The following is a 20,600-nucleotide window of genomic DNA, read 5'->3' on the forward strand; positions in this document are numbered from 1 at the left end:
GAATATGACTATTTGGAAAGTTTCTGTATTGTTTCTGATATTGAAACGGTCATTTATGCCTTGCTGGCCACTTTTGCCGAGCCTAAATTGATGTGATTCTTCGACCACGTCCTCGATTCGATGAAACAAAGAAACGGTTGTGTTGTCCTGATCTTTTTGACCAAGTAAGATTGTAATATTCACATCTAAATTACGAAGAATTTAGCAACAAATATTAACGAAGATAAACAATCGAAATTCAAACGAACCTTCAAAAAACTCGTCTTTGACAATCCGAGTGAAGAACAATCGACATATGACACAAAGTACTAAACTTTGATAAGTTTGATTTGAGAAACACACAAAAGGTGTATACAAAGTCAAGCTTTGAAATTTGAGAAAAAAACTCAATCAATATCATAAAACTCAAGAATTATTCAAAAGTTGTTTAAAATGAATAAAATTCGTCCATATATTGTTTACAAATCAAAAAGATACTCAAAATCTAATTACCTTATTAACTAGGACTCTAAACTAGGTAAAGATCAAATCTTCTGCAGGTAGGAGCGCTCGGGCGTGAGATTCTACCGCTCGGGCACGGGGTCTTCTGGACGGGGCGCGCTCGGGCGGTAAGATGTTATCGTTCGGGTTCAGAGTGTTCTGGAATTCACTTCTCATACAGCGCTCAAGCGATAGGATTTGACCGTTCTGTAATGATGCAATTCTTCGACCAGCGAAAAGCAAAAGCGGTCCAAAACAGAGTCACGCCCTCGTCATCATGACATCTCCACAATCCTGCAAGGGTGAAATAACAACGTTCGGGATGGAACCTGCGATATCATTGCAATGATAATAAACCTCTTTGTACAAAGGTACTTTAAAGGGTTTATACAAAATTAAATAACTCTCAACCTCACTCTTTTCATTCTTTTGGGCCTTTAATTTATTTTTCTTATTCTTTTCTTTGGCCTCTTTTCTTTTCCATCTTTTTCTTTTATCTCTATGGCCACCTCAATTTTTTTATCACTTTATTTCGATGATATCACATTTTTTTCCACTCATTTCAATAAATTTCAATTGATAAAAAAAATATGTTTTTCCTCAAATGATGTGCGCAACAAAGTTTCTTCTTGCCTACTCTCCTCTTCCTTAGTAGACAAATCACACACTTCTTTCCCACATAATGAGTCACTTTCCACAATGTTTTGTTCAACAGTACTCGTATCATCAACCAGTGAAGTACCATCATCTATCAATTCACCTTCCACCGCATACTACTCAACACTCGCGTCAATAACTAGTGTATTATTATCATCCTTAATCTCCCCAACCTCAACTTCAGATTCAGGTTCAACAACAACCTCAACCTTCACTTGAGATTCAAGCTCAACCGCTACATCAACCTCCATTTGAGATTTAAGCTCAACGAGCGATTTTTTTATGGTGCACCTCCTCACGTATCGGCTGATATCATGCCCAAACTCAAAACACCAACAACATATAATATCACAAGTACGAGAAATGAAATTTTTAAATGTACCTTGATATTCATATCTAGCAGTTTCAAGTCTCGACTCCTTCATTGGCCTAGCAATAATTTTCTCTTCTCGATTTCTATACTCATTATTCTTCTCACATCGCCTATCATCATCACGATGCAAATGCAACGCTCTACTTTCTTTAACTCCACTACCTCGTCTATTCTCATCAACATGCCCATCATATGTCTCATCTTCTTCTCACCTCCTGTACCTCTCACTTAGAGGCTTAAAGATTAAAATTTTCTCAATCATTTTACCTGCAAGAAAAGGTTAGTAGAAAATAATAAAGAGTAAAATTTCCTCACCACAAATCTTAATTATTCACTCCAATGAAAATTCGATCGACTCTCTTTTTTTCTCTTTTTTTTGTCCTCACTACAAATACCTCGCTCGTCACTCCAAGAAATAAACGCTCGCTCTCAGATATGTCACTCGATTTTGAGAGTTCTCTCTTAGGGTACACTTTAGGCTCTGTAGCTTGTGTGCATCAAACTCACAAGTCCAAACTTCATGACACTTGCAAACTGACTTACACGGACTAGGTAAAAACAAGACATTTGAATTTTTTTTATTGTAAGAGTCACTCAAATATGACTCGAATATATATATATATATATATATATGATTGTAAGACACACTTGAATATGACGCGTACTTTTTTTTTGGATTGTACAAAGAAGGTCGTGCAAACTCGAAAAAAAAAAGACAAATAATGACTCACGAACGACGAAGAACGACAGGATAAAACAGATCTGATAACAAACGAAGAATAAACACAGATCTGGCAATAAAAATGATAAAATTACTTGAATCAAAGGAACCTAAAGCTCTGATACCAAATGATGCAATTCTTCGACCACGAAAAGCAAACGCGCTCAAAAACGGAGTCACACCCTCGATTCGATAAAAAAAAAGAAACGGTTGTGTTGTCCCGATCTTTTTGACCAAGTAAGTTTGTAATATACACCTCTAAATTACGAAAAATTTATCAACAAATATTAATGAAGATATACAATCGAAATTCAAATGAACCTTCAAAGAACTCGTGTTTGACAATCCGATTGAATAACAATCGACAAACGCCATAAAGTATTAAACTTTGATAAGTTTGATTTGAGAAAGACACAAAGGTGTATACAAAGCCAAACTTTGAAATTTGAGAGAAAACTCAATCAATATCATAAAACTCAAGAATTATTCAAAAGTCGTTTACAATGAATAAAATTCGTCCATATATTCTTTACAAATAAAAAAAGATACTCAAAATCTAATTACCTAATTAACTAGGACTCTAAACTAGGTAAAGATCAAATCTTCCGTAGGTGGTAGGCGTGCTCGGGCATGAGATTCTACTGCTCGGGCGCGGGGTCTTTTGTACAGGGCGCGCTCGGGCGGTAAGATGTTACCGCTCGAGCACGGAGTGTTCTAGAATTCACTTCTCGTGTAGTAATTTTTGTGCTCGGGCGCGAATCGTTCTACCTTCCTCTTCAGTTAACACTCGCACAACGATCCTATGGCCCCCAAGCTCATTTCCATGCATCACGAACCCTTCGAGACTTGGAACCTTGCTTGCAAGCTCTTCTCGATTGCTCATGAGTCCATGCAATGCTTCCTTGAATCTCCTTCCAATCCTTTTGAACGCCATGCCCGGCCAGATTCATATAATAAATGATTTTGAGAATGAAGATACGAGTTCTTCGTAGACTGATTTATGCAGACATCATCAGTTTGGTTCAGTTGGGCAGACGAGCAAAACTGAACGACCAGTTGAGCAGATGGGCAAAAAAGAATGACTAATTTAGCATATTCAATTTAGTAGATGAGCAAAACTGAATGACTAGTTGAGCAGACGAGCCAAACTGAATTTCCAATCTAGAAGACGAGCAAAACTTAATGGCCACTTGAACAGACGAGCAAAATTGAATAACAAGGTAAGCAGATGAGCCAAACTGAATGATATATATGTTAGACACAAGAATATGACCGTTTGAAAAGTTTCTATACTGTTTCTGATATTGAAACGTTAATTTTTGCCTTGCTAGCCACTTTTTCCTGAGCCCTAACTGATTTGGACATTTTTGTTCAGTTGGACTCTTCAACTAGATTGATCATCCAATTTGTCTTGTCTGCTAGATTGGTCATTCAATTCGCTTGTTTGCTCAACTGGTCATTCAGTTTTACTCGTCTGCTCAACTGATCATTCATTTTTACCCGTACGCTAAACTGATCATTCAGTTTGGCTCGTCTGCTCAACTGGTCATTCAGAAATATCAGAAACAGTATAGAAACTTTTCAAACAGTTATATTCTTGTCTCGAAAATATGTATCATTCTTGGAACCTATAAATACAACTTAGCTTGAATTTTTGTTGAGTGATTCTTTACTCAAAGAGAGTAGAGATTGTTTTTAATGTCTCTTATGCCAAAACTACAAACACAATCTTTAATGTCTTTGTTTGAAGACTCACTCAACTAAATTTTGAAGCTCAGTTGTATTTATAGGCTCCAAGAATGATATTTACGTTAGACACAAAAATATGACCGTTTAGAAAGTTTCTGTATTGTTTCTGATTTTGAAACAATAAATATCATAATGGAAACTTTGCATAAGAGATATTAAACATTATTAAACACAATCTTTAATATCTATATGTGAAAACTCATTCAACTAAACTTTGAAGCTCAGTTTTATTTATATACTCCAAGAATAATATATACATTAGACACAAGAATATTACTATTTGGAAATTTTCTGTACTATTTCTGATATTAAAACCATCATTTCTGCTTTGTTGGTCACTTTTCCCAAGCCTAACTAGATAACATTCGATGTATGATAATATATTTGAGAGATACATACACTGTAATGGATTAAATACTCACACATAATCACTCACACATATACATGAGAGTTGAGTTTCAAAGTTTAATTGAATGAGTCTTCACAAAAAGACATTAAAGATTGTGTTTAACATCTCTTATGACAAGACTACAAACGTAATCTTTAATGTCTTTGTGTAAAGACTAACTCATAACTGATCTCTTGGAATGCCCCCCAACACACACTGTAGTGGATTAAATCCTCACACACAATCACTCACACATATACATGATAGATGAGCTTCAAGTTTAGTTGAGTGGATTCTTCCAAAAGGGAAGAAGGGGTGACGTAGGAGCTGTTAATCTCCAAACATCCATAAACAATTTGTATCTATTTTCTTATTGCAATTATTTACCTGCTACTGTTTTTAAGATGCATCGTTTAAGCATTTTATTTTTATTTCAAATAACAAAATATTTCATACCAAATGTTTGATAAAATGCTCCAACCAAAATATTTTACACATTCAACTTACATATATTTTAAATGCTTTACAAAATATTTAATTGGTTTCTGTGAAGGATTAATTTGAGTGTACTCCGGTTGGTTTGAAAATCAAAGTCGATTTATTTAATCGGTGTTCAATATTTCAATAACTGAGCTCTTGTATCTCAATGATTATCCCTCAGTTGATCCTATCAGCTTGACAAATCTTTGTTTATGCGTTTTCTTCTGATTAGTTAGCCTATATCTCCTTTAACTGGTTTGAATTGTAGTAATGGTTATTTCTAACCTTCATAGAGTTCTTTTTATTGTGACTCTTATCAAACCATCTTGAATTGAAATGATGATCAAATTCATTCTTGCTTAGTTTTTTCCTGAGCCAACCTGACTTAGAACTCCCATATTCTACATATCCAATTCCACGATGCATTCCTTTATTCCTTATATAGATAGGTTTACTGACTTGAAGTTCAGGTTCCAAATGTTCATATATTGTGGTTGATCTAACAAAATCTATGAAATTATATTTACCTTTATCTAGACACTACTGATTACTTATTTCAGAAGAGCTGCATTCATTATGATCAAAGCCTAACCCTGATCTGTCACCATCTTGCTTTTGACCTTCATGCATGTTTCCTAGTGAAACACTAGAATTTGTCCAAGTGTTGGCCAAACTAGTCAACCTTTGATTTTCAATAATTAATACCCGAAATTCAGATCGCATGTTTTCATTTTCAATCGTGTGCATACTAACTTTTGTCAAAATAATGTCTAGCTCATCGAGCTGTTCACAGCTTGAGCTGCTAGACTTATCTGTCAGACATTTTTTTCTGCTTCGACTTCTCAAATCTTTGCGAAATTCTTTTGTAATCCATTACCATCTCATTCAGTGCAGTGATTAGATCATCTCGTTCAAATTCATCAGAAGTAAAATCGAATTCTTCATCAAATGGATTCCAGATCTTCATCATCCCTCAAACACTTGACTGACTTTTAATCACTCTCATTGGATGCATCAACTGAGCTGGTGGTCTCTGAGTCTGTCTCATCTCATTTGATGTTGCTTTCTTATGCTATCAACAACTTTCGTTCTCTATTCCTTCCAAATGATTTCTTCTCATCTTTGGTTCTTCTCTTATAAGATGATTTCTTGTCATCCTTATTTGTTTTACTGTAATCGGCAATGAAGTGGTCTATTCTGCCACAATTAAAACACGCTTGATCAGAAGAGTTTGATTCTTTCTTAATTGTTCTTTTTATGATAATTTAGAGTGTTTGAGTTCTTCTTCCTCATGAATTTCCAAAACTTCTTGAAAAATAATGACATGACGTCATTGGTCAGCTGTTGTGCTGACTTGGATGATGATTATTCTGTTGTAACCTTGCAATTGGTGGAACATATGGTTCTTCTACATTTCTAGTTCCCAGCTCGAACTCACAGGCATCGGGTCGGCGAACAAATCATGCAACTCGAGCTTGTTCCAGTCCTTGGACTTCCTCATCGCTATGGTATTGATGTCTTATTCTCTTGGTAAGGCTCTTATTACTTTATTACAACCTCTCTATTGTTGTACTCTTTTCCAAAAGCTGCCAACTCGATCATTATGCTGCTAAACCTCTCATCGAACTCATTCTTTGTCTCACCGGCATTCATCTTGATGTTATTGAACTTCTGAATGGTCACCATCAATTTTTTTCTCCTTCGTCTGATCATTTCCTTCACAAAGTTGGGTTAGTTTTTCTCAAATTTCTTTAGCAGATGAACATGTTTTAATTTTACTAAACATATTTTTATCTAAATTCTTATAAAGTATATATTTTTCCACGTTGTTCAAATTTTCTTTCATCTTGTCATCGACAGTCCATTCCATCCTTGGTTTCTCTATCATTTGAGGAGCACCTTCTGTTACAGAAACATCTGTGTTTGTTTTCATAATCTTCCTCGGTCCATCTGTGATGACGTACCACATGTCATCATCTTGGGCTGAAAACGTGTATGTATTCAAATCTTCTAGTCATCATATTCTTCTTTAGAAAATAAAGGAATTTTGTTAAAACATACCATCAATATATCAGATACTCAGAGATCAGAATAAACCGCTCTGGTATTACTTGTTAGGATCGAAGATAATAGTTTAGAGGGAGCGTGAATGAACTGTTATACAAACTATGTCAAATAATGCTAAACTTAAGTTATGTTAATAGCTCGAGTCATATTCCAATTAGTCTGAGGAATTTTTTCTACTAATATATCTATATATATATATATAAATATTAGCTAAGTTTACGTGAGTTGACTTATCATCACAAATAACAATCTCAACAACACAAGTAATTAACAGTAAGTAAGGAGGCGAGAATTTGTTTATGGAAATTCGAAAGCTAAGATTCTAAGTCTTCCTTTCTTCTGTTACCATCTAGAAAGTGATAACTGAAAAAGCTAATAGCATACCTGGGTATGGAACTGCAAATGAGAAGGCTCTTTGCTTTCTCCTCACACTCACGATTCTCATGTATATTCTTCCCAAATCCTAACGTCACCTTCCATATTAAAAGCTACACCTTGTTCCACTAGAATATTTGATCGGTACAACAACTTGTACAAACCTACTTCAGCTCAATTCAATAACCCTAATGAGCTGAAACTCCTAGCACTCTTTACTTCAACTTGATATGTTCAGAAATAGGCTTCTGACAGTTACAATTGATTCTCACAATACAACAACGCTCGTATATAAAAGATAAGTGAGGATACGAAATGCCCAATATTGATCCTTAATCGATCTGATAAAAAATTTGGTGTGTGCGCAAGGACAACTTAAAGATGAATCTTTGAGAGATGCTGCATGATTTGAATAATTGATGAAATTGATAAAACAGTAGCAGTTACAAGAAGGATCTTCAGTCTTGATGCATTTCTTATTTATAGATGTTAATCCCCAACATGAATAAATATATATGGTACTCACAGAAGTACTTGTGGCCGATATTATGCACATATTGCCACGTGACCTTATCGTGTTGCGGAATATAGTGATGGTCAATTCAAATTTCTTGGACACTAGATGAAAGGGGTAGCCAACATATTTCTTCACCTTTTTCTTTGCTGACAACTCTATTATAAGCTCGGAGATAGTCTGTTTTCTTCACAGAATGTTGACAGAATGGTCTTCGAGTTAATATTTCCTGCTCGAACAACTTTGTTCAAGTCATGCTGATGAAGAAACTCTATCATATCAAAACTGTTGAGCAGCTCGATTTGTCTGTTCAATAACGCTTGTAACATCGTAGGTTGGTCAGCACGCGTGTAGTCTTGATCAGTTTAGTTTAATGATCTGCATTAATATAAACTTAAGATAGATCAATTTAGTTTATGATCATCCAAATTTAAATATAAATTTTATGTTAACATAGTCAAAGTGAAAATATATATGTGACTCGTTTACCACCATTAGAGTATTGTATTACTTTGAAGGTAGAGTCAAATAAATAGTATAAATTTTAGAGGCTGGTGACTGTTTGGAATATATATATATATATGGAATCAAATGGATGAAGCAGGCAAGTCAAATAACTGATATATAACGATATATATATTAATATTAGTTAGTTCTTAATGCAGGGGAATGCGCAACGCTTAACTGTCAAGATTCTTTAGAACACAATCATTACAGATTTTTTGGTAATTTTTTTAAGATCCTAAACTACCCACTTCGCTATTTTATACGTATTTTGTATTATATACACACAGACACGCTAAATATCAGTGATAATAAATAACATTAACGATCCTTTTTTTTGTCAGAATTAGTTATCCATTGTATCGAACCTTTTTTTTTTTGACATTGTCTAGAATAACCTTTATTTTACTTCTTATTGAGATTATTATATTTAAATTATATGATTTAGAAATATTAAAGTTTTATCGTAACCATCAACTCTAAATTTTGATACAATGACAAATATTCGATAATATATATTTTTATTTAATTATATGTCGGGTTTGTATAGATGTAATCTAGATATAACATACAAATATAAAACATCTCACTTAGAAAACATTATTTATGAATGGAACCATTTTAATCAACAAATACTTTTCCTATTGATTTGAGATTCAAACATTGAGATATAAATATTTGTACATTTGACGAACATTTTATATACATGTTCACAACTAGAACATAATTATATAGTCGATGAGTTGTAGCTCATATGCCATAAAAGTCGTAAGTTTAATACGATATGTCAAGTTCGACATTCCATTATAATAATTTCCTTCACAACTCAAAAAAAAAAAATTACATGCAATTTTCTAAACAAATAGTATTCTAGACGATGAATGTTCTAAAAGGGACCGCTCGCTACCCCCAAGTGTGTCCACGTACCACTTATCGTAGGAAATGGGGAAGAAATTCTATGCACATTTTGGTAATTAAATTATTCTTCTTGTTTTTTGTTTAGTTTTGAAATAAAAAAAGGTCATTGATGCCTTTACAATATCGTTGAATGAATTAACATTTTCCAGGTTATTTCCCAAGTCAAATTAGGCATTAATTTTTATATTCTTTATATATGGAATATTTTGTAAATATCAAAATTAAAATTGATTGCCGATAGAATACTTTACCGAATCCATTTATATTGTCAAAACAAATCTGGATTAAATAAATGTTACGGGTGGTTGAGAATATATAAAATGTATGTTGGAAATAGTAAACAAACACTAGTTTTGAGTAGGTCTCTTGTGAGACGGTCTCACGAATCTTTATCTGTGAGACGGGTCAACCCTACCAATATTCATAATAAAAAGTAATATTCTTAGCATAAAAAGTAATACTTTTCATGGATGACCCAAATAAGAGATCCGTCTAAAAAAATAAGACCCGTGAGACCGTCTCACACAAGTTTTTGCCACTAGTTTTAACCCACTTTCTGGATGTCCGTTGTTGGAAATGAATGTCAATTTTTAGAAGTAATAATATCTGTTTAATAATAGTAAATTCTACGTTTGGAAAATATTATACACTGAATGATTATATATATATATAATAATAATAATAATAATCAATTAAATAGGTGAAACTATGGTAGTGAGTTGATATTCAAATCGTGAGAAATAGAGTATGAAAATTACACACAAATGAGCAAGGGATTAAATGTTACGAATGACGGATCCCTACGATGTTAATACCGTGCAATTTCAACAACCAGTTTGTCCTTTCCGTATGACGTACTCTGCATACATTCTTCATTATATATATTAATGTTTTACAAGCGTTAAATGATTGGTTTAGATTATGTACAAGACCTTACAGAATTTTTTTGTAAATCTTAAAGTTCGTAGATCGGGTGAACAACATTTAGTTAGTAGAATACAAAAACCATCGAGGAAAAATGTGGGCTCCTATGATCCTAAATGATTTTCAAGTTGGTGGAGAAACACACACAACGGAAAAAATCAAGGAGAAATCAAATTTTCTTGCACAAAACACCATATGAGAAGTATGTTTAAAATCAAATTTTCTTGCACAAAACACCATATGAGAAGTATGTTTAAAACCAATACATCTTATTAGGTTGTGCTTAACCTTGATGCATCGGAGTTCAAAAATCATATATATATATATTATAGACATATATATGTATATATATACAACACTCTTGAGAAATCTGGTATAAATAATTTTGGAATCATTATCTGTTTTTTAGATGAGCAAAGTTGGCTTTATTTATAGTTCTATTATACAGTTGATTTTTGTTGACCATTATTTTTTGAGTTTAGTTAATTTTTATGTAATAAAACTATGAATTCTTATATCCAAAAGAATTATAATTATTTTGTTATAGTTTGTGATTATTATTTTTGGATTTTATGTATTTTTAAAGAAAAATAATAACATAACAATAATGAATATCTCTTAATTTGTATAGGTAATAACCACCGATTTTGGTTAGGAATAAATCTAGCAAGCATACTATGTCAAGTTATAGTAAATGGATTATGAGTCTAAGTATCGATCCCACGGAGAATAATATTTAATTACTATAATTTTTATCATTTAACTTAAGCTAAAAAATAAATAAAAAGATGATATATGAATTATTAATCTAAACTATTAAATAAAACAATTGTAATAAAAAACGACGCATTCAAAGATCAAAGGGGGATTAAACATCGAATAAAGAACTAAGACACATAATGGTATCAAACTCTACTATGTTGACACATGTTAAAATTCAATTAATTATTTAATTCTTGACAATCACGGTGAAATCCTCAATTTATTTATTAAAACATTCCTCGAGTTAATAAACCTATATAAATTTAATAGTCCAATTATTTCTAGTTGAATTTAATTAGATCTAAATGCATTAAATCTTTGTGAAATTTCTGTTTTCACCTAAAACTACACACTGAAATCGAATACTATTTCTATTCAGTTTAACCATATATCGATGACATCTTTGTTGTTATATTTAACCAATAATCTTCCGATTCGTGATTAATTAACAAAACATGTAAATAGTTGATCAGACTATCAACAAGAAATATTAAACCAACATCAATCAATCATTAAAATCGAGAAAATTTTTAATGAAATAAATCAAATATCAAACAAAGTATTGTTTAGCCCTATTGTGGTCTTAGTCTAAAGAAATTTATTCCATAAAATTAAAAAAAAAAACAAAGACACAATGTTTCAATTCATAAAAATAAAATCTATGAAGGAATAAGAAAATCTCAGCGTGGTTGGCGTGATTCTCCCTTGAAAGTTGTCTTCCTCTTCTCTCTCAAAGTCTAACAGCTTCCGTCTTCCTCCAAGTCTCTTCCTCTCTGCTGCTATCTTTTTAGCGTAAAGTCTTCTGCCTCTTTCCTCTTTTTCACTCTTGTTCACGTGTTTTGTTCTCTCCCTTATCTACTTCCTCCCTAGTCTTCCCTCTTCTTTGCCTCACTTCTGTTCCCACACCTCTGTTTTTGCTTTTGCTTTTTCTCCCCTTCCCCTTTGTTGCTGCTCATGTATGCTGCCTTTTATCTTTATTAATGGGCCTAATCCTCCAAGTCTTTGAAGCCCATGTCAAGTTCAAAAATTGTAGATAAGATTGTAGAGATTTTATTTTTCAAATACGAGACTTCATTTTTGTCAAGATCTACACAGATTTTATTTCAAAACTTCAATATTTTCAAGGAAAAAATGTAAGAATATTTTATTTCTTTTGGTATTTTTTTTTCTTTTGAAGTCTTGTAAAATCATCTTATCTGTCAAATTAGGTTTTTTTTTTCCTCTTTTATTCAATTCTACAATTATTATAAAATTAATTCAGATAAGCACATAATGAGCATAAAAATTTTAGATAAGCACAAGTATTATAAAATTAAATCCCTAAAATCTCTCTAAGATTTGAGATTATCAATCCCCCCACACTTAGCTTTTGTTCGTCCTCGAACAAATCAGAGAATAAAAATATAAATGAAGAATATTCAATGATTCATCATAAAAAAAATGACACAATCAACACTTTTCAACCTTCCAAATTCCGTCACACTCAATCAAGTTATCACACTTCAAAAATCATAAAATTCACTTTCGTTGCAACTTCAAAACTCAATCATTCACTAGAAATGATTAAGATAATAAGACGTGTGAAGTGTAGAAGTAAAAACTCATATTTCTAAAAGTTGTTTTAGTTCTAGGACTGCTCATATCTTGTGGTTTTTTTAAAAAAGAAACTTTACATAAACTTATCTATCATACCTTTTTCCGCTAAACATTGGAGGAATATGACCCAGTCAATAGGTTCTTTCAAGCTTATAATATTATGTCACGGTTCACAGCTACAATAAAAGTAGGGAGATTCAAAATGAGAGTAAATAAACAATTTAATCATACAATGCACTCCTTCATCTCTTATCTTCCTCCCCTTATTTATTTTTATCATCCAACATCTAACTTTTTCATCTTCCTTCTAAATTTTCATTCATCTTCCCCCATATATTTTTTATTTCCTTCAGCTTGTTTTGTTTTCACAATACTCCAGCTTTGACCCTCTTCAACTTTTTTTTCAATCACCACATCATACAACATTCTTCATTTTCTTTTCTTTTATAATTATATTTTTTCATCAATCTCTTTCCCTTTCTTTATGATTTTTTCGAATTCCTCCTTCTTATATATTATCAACACGTAAGAGTTATCGAAAATTTTAAAATGCTAAAGAAGTTTATTTCTCTCAAAATTAAGGTAGAAGAATAGTGTATGAGCTAAAATTGGGTAGTTGATGTGTGATTTCGAAGGAATACGAATGAGGGATAATTGTATGCCTTTGACACACTCCATCCGATTTATTAGGATTGGGAGATACTAGGGATATATGAATGATGCATTGGGTATGTTAGAAAGGTTCAAATGTTCCAAAGATCGCCTAAATCATCCCTAAGTCATTTTCCTCCTTATTTCGCCTCGAAAGATAATCAGAAAAGTTATAGATTATTTATTTTTTTCTTCTTTTTTTTCAATTTTTTTTCATGAGCTCACCTCTTTTTAATTCAAAATTAATTAATATAATTATGACTTAAAATGCATATACAATGTCTCAAAATATAATACAAAACTATTTTGTGCTAAAAATTTTCAGCTACAACTACAGTTTATATCTATCAATTCTAGGTGTGCTTCAATCTCTTGAGTGATAAAAAATCTAGAAAGTCCATTATTGTGTCATGTAATCACAAGAGTTTCTCAAAGAAAAACCATAAAATAATCCGTGTTCGAGGATTAAATATTAAAGCACATGCTAAGTGTCGTTACGTGAAAAAAAAACAACCAATCCCCTCACACTTTAAAGATCGACAATGTTCTCAGTGTCATGCTATGATAAAATAAAAACAATAAAAAAAATAAATAGCAAAAACACTTCCCTGACACTGTCATAACTTTGAATAATCATTGGGAAAGATGCTGCTAGAAATACTCAAGATTCTTTATCTTGATAACTCCTCGGGATGCAAATCAAGTCATTGCTAAGAATTCAACACCTATAGAAATAAAAGAAAACAAAATAAAATACTAGAATAAAAAATACTTAAAGAAAGAAAGAAAGAAAAAGAACACTGGATTGCCTCCCAGTAAGCGCTAAATTAATTGTCTATAGCTTGACTATAGAAAAGAAACCATCAAAGAGAGGTTTCCGTCCATAGTAAGTATAATACAATATTACATATGAGTCTTGATTATGTGTGCACTCAAGTTTGACATGATATTGACATTGTATGCTCGTCAAACACTCGGCATAAACTGATTATTAGGGGAAGAACACTCTAATCCAAGAGAAGCTCGTAGAGGATGTAATATTCGGGAGTTTGCATTGACGGAAATAAAGGATCTACTTGTGGAATATATGTTAGACCATATATAAGTTTAAATCCTTCGCCTTTGTTCCCCTACATCCTCCAACTTCACTTTTAGATCATCTTTGCATAGGGATTCTTCGGAGAATCTTCTTCCTCTAACTCAAATACTTGTGGAAGATCAGATTTAGGTGAAGTTTCTACATGATTTGAATCATTTTCCAAACCTTGGTTGTTTGAATTGTCATCATTCACCCATACCTGATTGGTCATTAATTGGTCGGAAAAAATCGCTTCATTATCTTGGCGGATTTTAGAAATTGGTTGCACTAGAAGCTCAATTTTCTCATCTATGAAACACATAGAGTAGTTGTGAATTTACAAAAATTTCTTACTTATCTTTGCTGAATTATTTATTATTTTCTCCAACTGGACCGTGATTCCATCTAAATGTGCATTATGCTCTTCTTGTTTCTCAAATGATTGGTTCATGAAATTATGGAAGAATTGTGGAGGATATTGGTGACTCCAACCCTGCAGTAAAGGATTACAATGCTAGTGGTAGTTGAAAATCTGCCTATCATTTAACAAGTGTATCGCACCATTGTAATCTTTAGTAAACAATTGATTACCAGTTGCGAAAGCTCCATAATTTACCCAACTTCTTGTTGCATCATCCAAACCAAAATAGAAAATTCGAATAAGAGTGTAGTTAGACAAATCATGATACCGATACTTGCTTGTCAAAATCATTGAATATCCTCCAAGAAACATAGAATGGTTCCGAAAATTTTTTGGAAAAATTTGTGAATACTTGTCGATGATCCATCTCGAAATACCTCACAATAAAATAAAAATTAAATAAATTAATTTAAAAAATGATTTTTTTAAAATGTCTAGTCTCAAGAAAGAATTTATTTTAGTATTAAATAAAAAATATTTAATCCGAAGAAATCAATTTATTCTAATATGAAATAAATTAGTCCCCAACAACGGCGTCAAAAACTTAACGACGATTCCGGCTGTGAACAAATCTAGCAAGCGGACTAGGTCAAGTTATAGTAAATGGATGATGAGTCCAAGTATCGATCACACAGAGACTAATATTTAATTATTAGAATTTGTATCACTTAACTTAAGCTAGACAAAATAAATAAAAAGATGATATATGAATTATTAATCTAAGTTATTAAATAAAAAAATTGTAATAAAAATGACGTATCCAAAGATCAAAAAGAGATTCAACTTCGAATAAATAACTAAGAAACACAATGGTACCAAAATCTATGTTGACACGTGTTAAAATTCAATCAAATATTTAATTTTTGGCAATTACAGTGAAATCCTCAATTTATTTATTAAACTATTTCTCGAGTTAATAAAACTACTTAAATCTAACAGTCCAAATATTTTTAATTGAATTTAATTAGATCTAACTGGATTAAATCTTTGTTAAATTTCAGTTTTCACCTAAAACCACACACTGAAACTGAATACTGTTTCTAGTCAGTTTAACCATGTGCTGATGACGTTTTTGTTAATATATTTTGACCAATCATCTTCCGATTCGTGATTAATCAACAAACATGTAAATAGTTGATCAGACTATTAACAAGAAATATTAAACAAACATCAATCAATAATAAAATCGAGAAAAATAATATATTGAAAATAAACCAAATATCAAACAAAGTATTAATGTTTGGACCTACCATGATCTTAGTCTAAAGAAATTTATTCCATAAAATTAAAACAAAGCAAAGACATACTGTTTGAATTCACAAGAATAAAATCTAGGAAAAAAATAAGAAAATATCAGTGTGGTTGGCATTATTCTCCCTTTGATCCTCTTTTATCTTAAACTCTAACGGCTTCTGTCTTCCTCAAAGTCTATCTTCCTCTTTGCCGCAATCTTTTGCGTAAAGTCTTCTGTCTCTCTCCTATGTTTTAGGAGAGAGTTGTTCACGTGTTTTGTTCTCTCCTTTATCTCCTTCCTCCCTAGTCTTCTATCTTCTCTGCCTCACTTAAGTTCTCCCGCCTCTATTTTTTCTGCTTTTTCTCTCCTTCCCCTTGTTGCTGCTCACATATGCTGTCTGTTATCTTTCTTAATGAGCCTAATACTCTAAGTTTTTGAAGCCCATGTCAAGTTCAAAAATTCAAGATTGTAAAGATTTATTTTTCAATTGTGAGGCTTCATCTTTATCAAGATTTGTATAAATTTTCTTCTAAAATTTCAATATTCTCGAGGAATAAAATATAAGAATATTTTATTTCCTTTTTTTTGGTATTTTGTTTTCTTTGAATTCATGTAAAATCATCTTATCTCCTAAATTAGGTTTTTCCCCTCTTTTATTCGAATATACCATCATTAAAAAATTAATTCAGATAAACACATGATTGTGGATAAAAATTTTAGATAAGTATAAATGTTATAAAATTAAATCTATAAAATATTTATAAGATAATATGTAATATTTTTGGATTTGAAAAAATTACATGGATAGGATACTCATGGGTAAAATATAAATTTAATTAAATGAATTTTTATGGATATGAATGGTTCTTTGATTGCAAGATTTGTTCCAATGTTATCTATCGCCCAACGTACCTATGTGTGCATATGTATTTTAACTTATATTAATTTTTAATTTATGAATTTTATAATGATTTTTTTTAATGTAAAAGTGATATGAAAATCATTTAAATTTTTTAGTATTTTTAAAAATTTTGAAATGTTGATGACATGTGATAGTTATAGATGAGTTAAATTTTTTTTACAAAAAAAATTCCTGATATTTTTTTCAAATAAAAATAGATTAATACTCTAATTTGTGGGGGTCATTTTTTAAAAAATAATCATATAATTAAGTTAGTTTCTATAAATTCCGTCTTAATAATAGTAGTGCCCCTTGACATGATGCGATTCATAGGTATATATTAAATTTGTTTGAAAATAAATAATTTTTTGGTGAAAATTTAAATATTATTTTAAAAAAATGATCCAGATATTATATTAAAATTTAGAACTTTTTTTACAAAAATTATAATAGTTTTTTATGTGTAGGGATGATAGAGTAGGTCTCTTGTAAGATCGTCTCACGAATCTTTAAATGTGAGAGAGGTCAATCCTACCGATATTCATAATAAAAAGAAATACTCTTAGCATAAAAAGTAATATTTTTTCGTGGATGACCCAAATAAAATATATGTATCACAAAATATGACCTGTGAGATCATCTCACACAAATTTTTGCCGGGATTATGAACAATTAAATATATCTATAAAATTAAATAAATATTTTATTAAGATATATTGGTTATAGATAAGATGAAAATTTACTTCATTTGGTGAAATCTTATTAATCTTATTTAAAAATACAATTATATCATCATTTTTATTACTCCATTGGTTTGTTTGTTTTTTTTTTTTTTGTTATTCGTAAAATAATCCTAATTTTTAAATCTTTAAATAATATTTTTAAAAAGATTAGATATGTAATTATTTTTTAAATTATATTTTAAATAATTTGTTATATGTTAAATTTATTAAGTTTCTTTCAATATATAAAAATAATTTTTTATCTTGCTCACATATTGTGTGTTTTCTGTGCTAGTTTATATATACAGAGGTGCAACTTGCGCGTTGTATGATGGAACAATTGGTTTTTTGTGGCTAATTATTTTTGGAATTGAATTAAGTTTATTTAACACTGTAAACAGATATATTAAAATTAATTGTTATAAATTCTAATTTTGAATTTTGTAAATCGAACGCTCGTGATTAATGTTAGGATAGACAATAATTTATTAAAAATAGATTTTTATAATATTTTTTTATAAACGGAATTTTGTTTAGTAAAATGTATTTGGTATATGATCTTGTGAAACGATCTCACGCATCTATGAAAATGATACTGATTGATCCAAATAATAAATATTTTAAAAATTAATATTTTTTAATAATTTGAATCAGATCCAATCAACAATCTATCTGACCTATAAGATTCAAATTTTCACATGAATTTTTGCGATAAAATTACGGCAAAAATTTGTGTGAGACGATCTCACGGATCGTATTTTGTGAGACAGATCTCTTACTTGGGTCATCCATGAAAAAATATTATTTTTTATGCTAAGAATATTATTTTTTATTGTGAATATGGATAGGGTTGACTTGTCTCACAGATAAAAATTCGTGAGATCATCTCACAAGAGATTTACTCTAGAATTAATGACGTAGGACAAAGATTATTTATTTAGTTTTTGGGGTATTATATTGTATTATTGAAATAATATTGATTTAATAAAAAACCACCAACAATAATTGTACCTGGCAAGTACGCTACCTGTACCCTTCCTTGGTCCGCCCCCTATATTAATATCGGTATGCTCTTGCTCCCCTCTCTCCTACCCAATTCTTCCTCTCACTGGAAACCAAATCTTCCACTTCAATATTTTGTAGATGAAGAAATTGCTACGGAAGTTGACCAGGGTCTCCGATTCTTCGCACTACTCTTCTATGCGAGCGGAATCGAGGGAGGCGGCGGCGCGTCCGCGTCGCGCTGAGTCGTTCCGGCGGAGGAGTGGCGGAGGCGTTCCGCAGGGGCATTTCCCGGTGTACGTCGGGGAAGAGATGGAGAGGTTCGTGGTGAGCGCGGATTTCCTGAATCACCCGATATTCATGAGGCTTCTCAATAGATCGGCGCAGGAGTACGGTTACGAGCAGAAAGGCGTGCTCCGGATCCCCTGCCACGTGTTCCTCTTCGAGCGCGTGCTCGACGCCCTCGGTGCCGGAGGCGAGTCGCGTGACCTGCAGGAGCTCCTGATCCTGCTATCGGATGAATTGTGAAAGCCGAACGACAACGTCTTTCGATTAAAATTGAAATTAGACTACCGCTGCTGGTGATAGCTACGGGTAATTAATTATATTCAGACCAGTTCTTCTTCGATTCTAATTTTCCCCCTTTTTCTTTTTGTTTTGTAAATAATTTGTGAGTAAGGAACGAAGAATATCGTTTTGGGCAAACTTGTTTTGTTACCTATCGATGCAGAGGGAGTTAGTAAATATCGATTTCTTCTTATCCTGATTTAGTGCATTTAATTTAATTTAAATCCAAACATATTGCTATCATTCTCGTGAAATTTAAGTGAATTTCTCACCAAAATTCACTAAATCTGATGAAAAGAACTTGAATTCTGATGGTAATAAATGCGAGATGGGGAGGTTGGTAGTAAATGCTGGAAATAAAAACGTAGCATACGAAAAGTACGAAGAGATGTGTTTGGAGAAGAAGTCGGTGAGATTTTACATTGCTGATATAAATCCAATCGTCAATGCAAACGATAAATACCAGTTTTTCAGTACTGTACGGCCACCGATTTTTTCGATTAATTGTTTTTTTCGATTTAATTCAAATTATTATTATTAGGAACAAAAATAATCAATTTGCGCCATTTTTCCGCAGTTTGTAATTAATTATGATTTCAAATATATTTTAGGAATATCACATATATCAAATATAAATAAATTTTTCTAAGAGCATGTCTTTTGTGAAACGGTCTCACGAATTTTTATCTGTGAGACGGGTTAACTCTATCTATATTCAAAAAAAAAGTAATACTCTTAACAAAAAAAATAATATTTTTTTATTGATGACTCAAATAAGAGATTTGTCTCACATAATACGATCCTATGAGATCGTTTCATCCAAGTTTTTGATATTTTTTGATTAGTAAATAGATGTCCTCATCCTTTTTCTTTTTTTAAATTGTCCTAGCGAGCAGGTTCCTCGAATTTAGGGGAGGCAATGGTTTTTCTGTCTGTTGAGTATATTTCCAGGATTCGTATATATATTTTTATGTACGTAAACATCGTTTGGTGTAAATAATTATATTTGTTTAATCCATTTTTTTATAAAAAATTAGAATTATTTACATCTTTTATCATTATTCAAAAACACCTCTGGATTATTTCTTAAAAAATAAAAGTATTTCAATAAAACAAATGTTATTCACATTCCAATTTATGTTAATCATATCTAATTTAATATATAAAATCTGTCGATAAATTGAATTATATTTAGTATAAAACAGAAAGGAAATAATGTCAATATCTCAACATTTGAGAAAAAATGTCATATAAAATGGAGCCTTTAGTGCAATTGGTTGGCTACCAAATCTGGCAGTGGGTGATGGTTAACTTCTAACACCCCACGCGAGTGGTTTGATTTGTGAGATACGATAATGAAAAATATATGATATAAATCAATGTGTTCATAATATAATGATTTATATTTTTAAAATTCGACTTAATTTAAATCAAATGTTAAGTACAACAAAATATATAATCAAATATGGCATAGTTTGGTACATGGAATAAGGGAGGGATTGATAAATAATCCTCC

At 31.5% G+C, this 20,600-nt stretch overlaps 1 protein-coding gene across 1 annotated transcript; it reads left to right on the forward strand.

The window, feature by feature from the left end:
- Positions 1-18,566: 18,566 nt before the first annotated feature.
- Positions 18,567-19,277, forward strand: LOC142537936 (auxin-responsive protein SAUR71-like). The gene has a single exon (XM_075643394.1). The coding sequence runs from the start codon at positions 18,659-18,661 to the stop codon at positions 19,043-19,045; it is 387 nt and encodes a 128-aa protein (XP_075499509.1). The 5' UTR covers positions 18,567-18,658; the 3' UTR covers positions 19,046-19,277.
- The last annotated feature ends 1,323 nt before the right edge of the window (positions 19,278-20,600 follow it).

Source organism: Primulina tabacum, chromosome 2 (assembly GCF_025594145.1).
Source record: "Primulina tabacum isolate GXHZ01 chromosome 2, ASM2559414v2, whole genome shotgun sequence".
Taxonomy (NCBI): Eukaryota; Viridiplantae; Streptophyta; class Magnoliopsida; order Lamiales; family Gesneriaceae; genus Primulina; species Primulina tabacum.

Bases quoted from the DNA above. Each gene is read 5' to 3' on its own strand.
- LOC142537936 (XM_075643394.1), top strand. From the start codon at position 18,659: ATGAAGAAATTGCTACGGAAGTTGACCAGGGTCTCCGATTCTTCGCAC.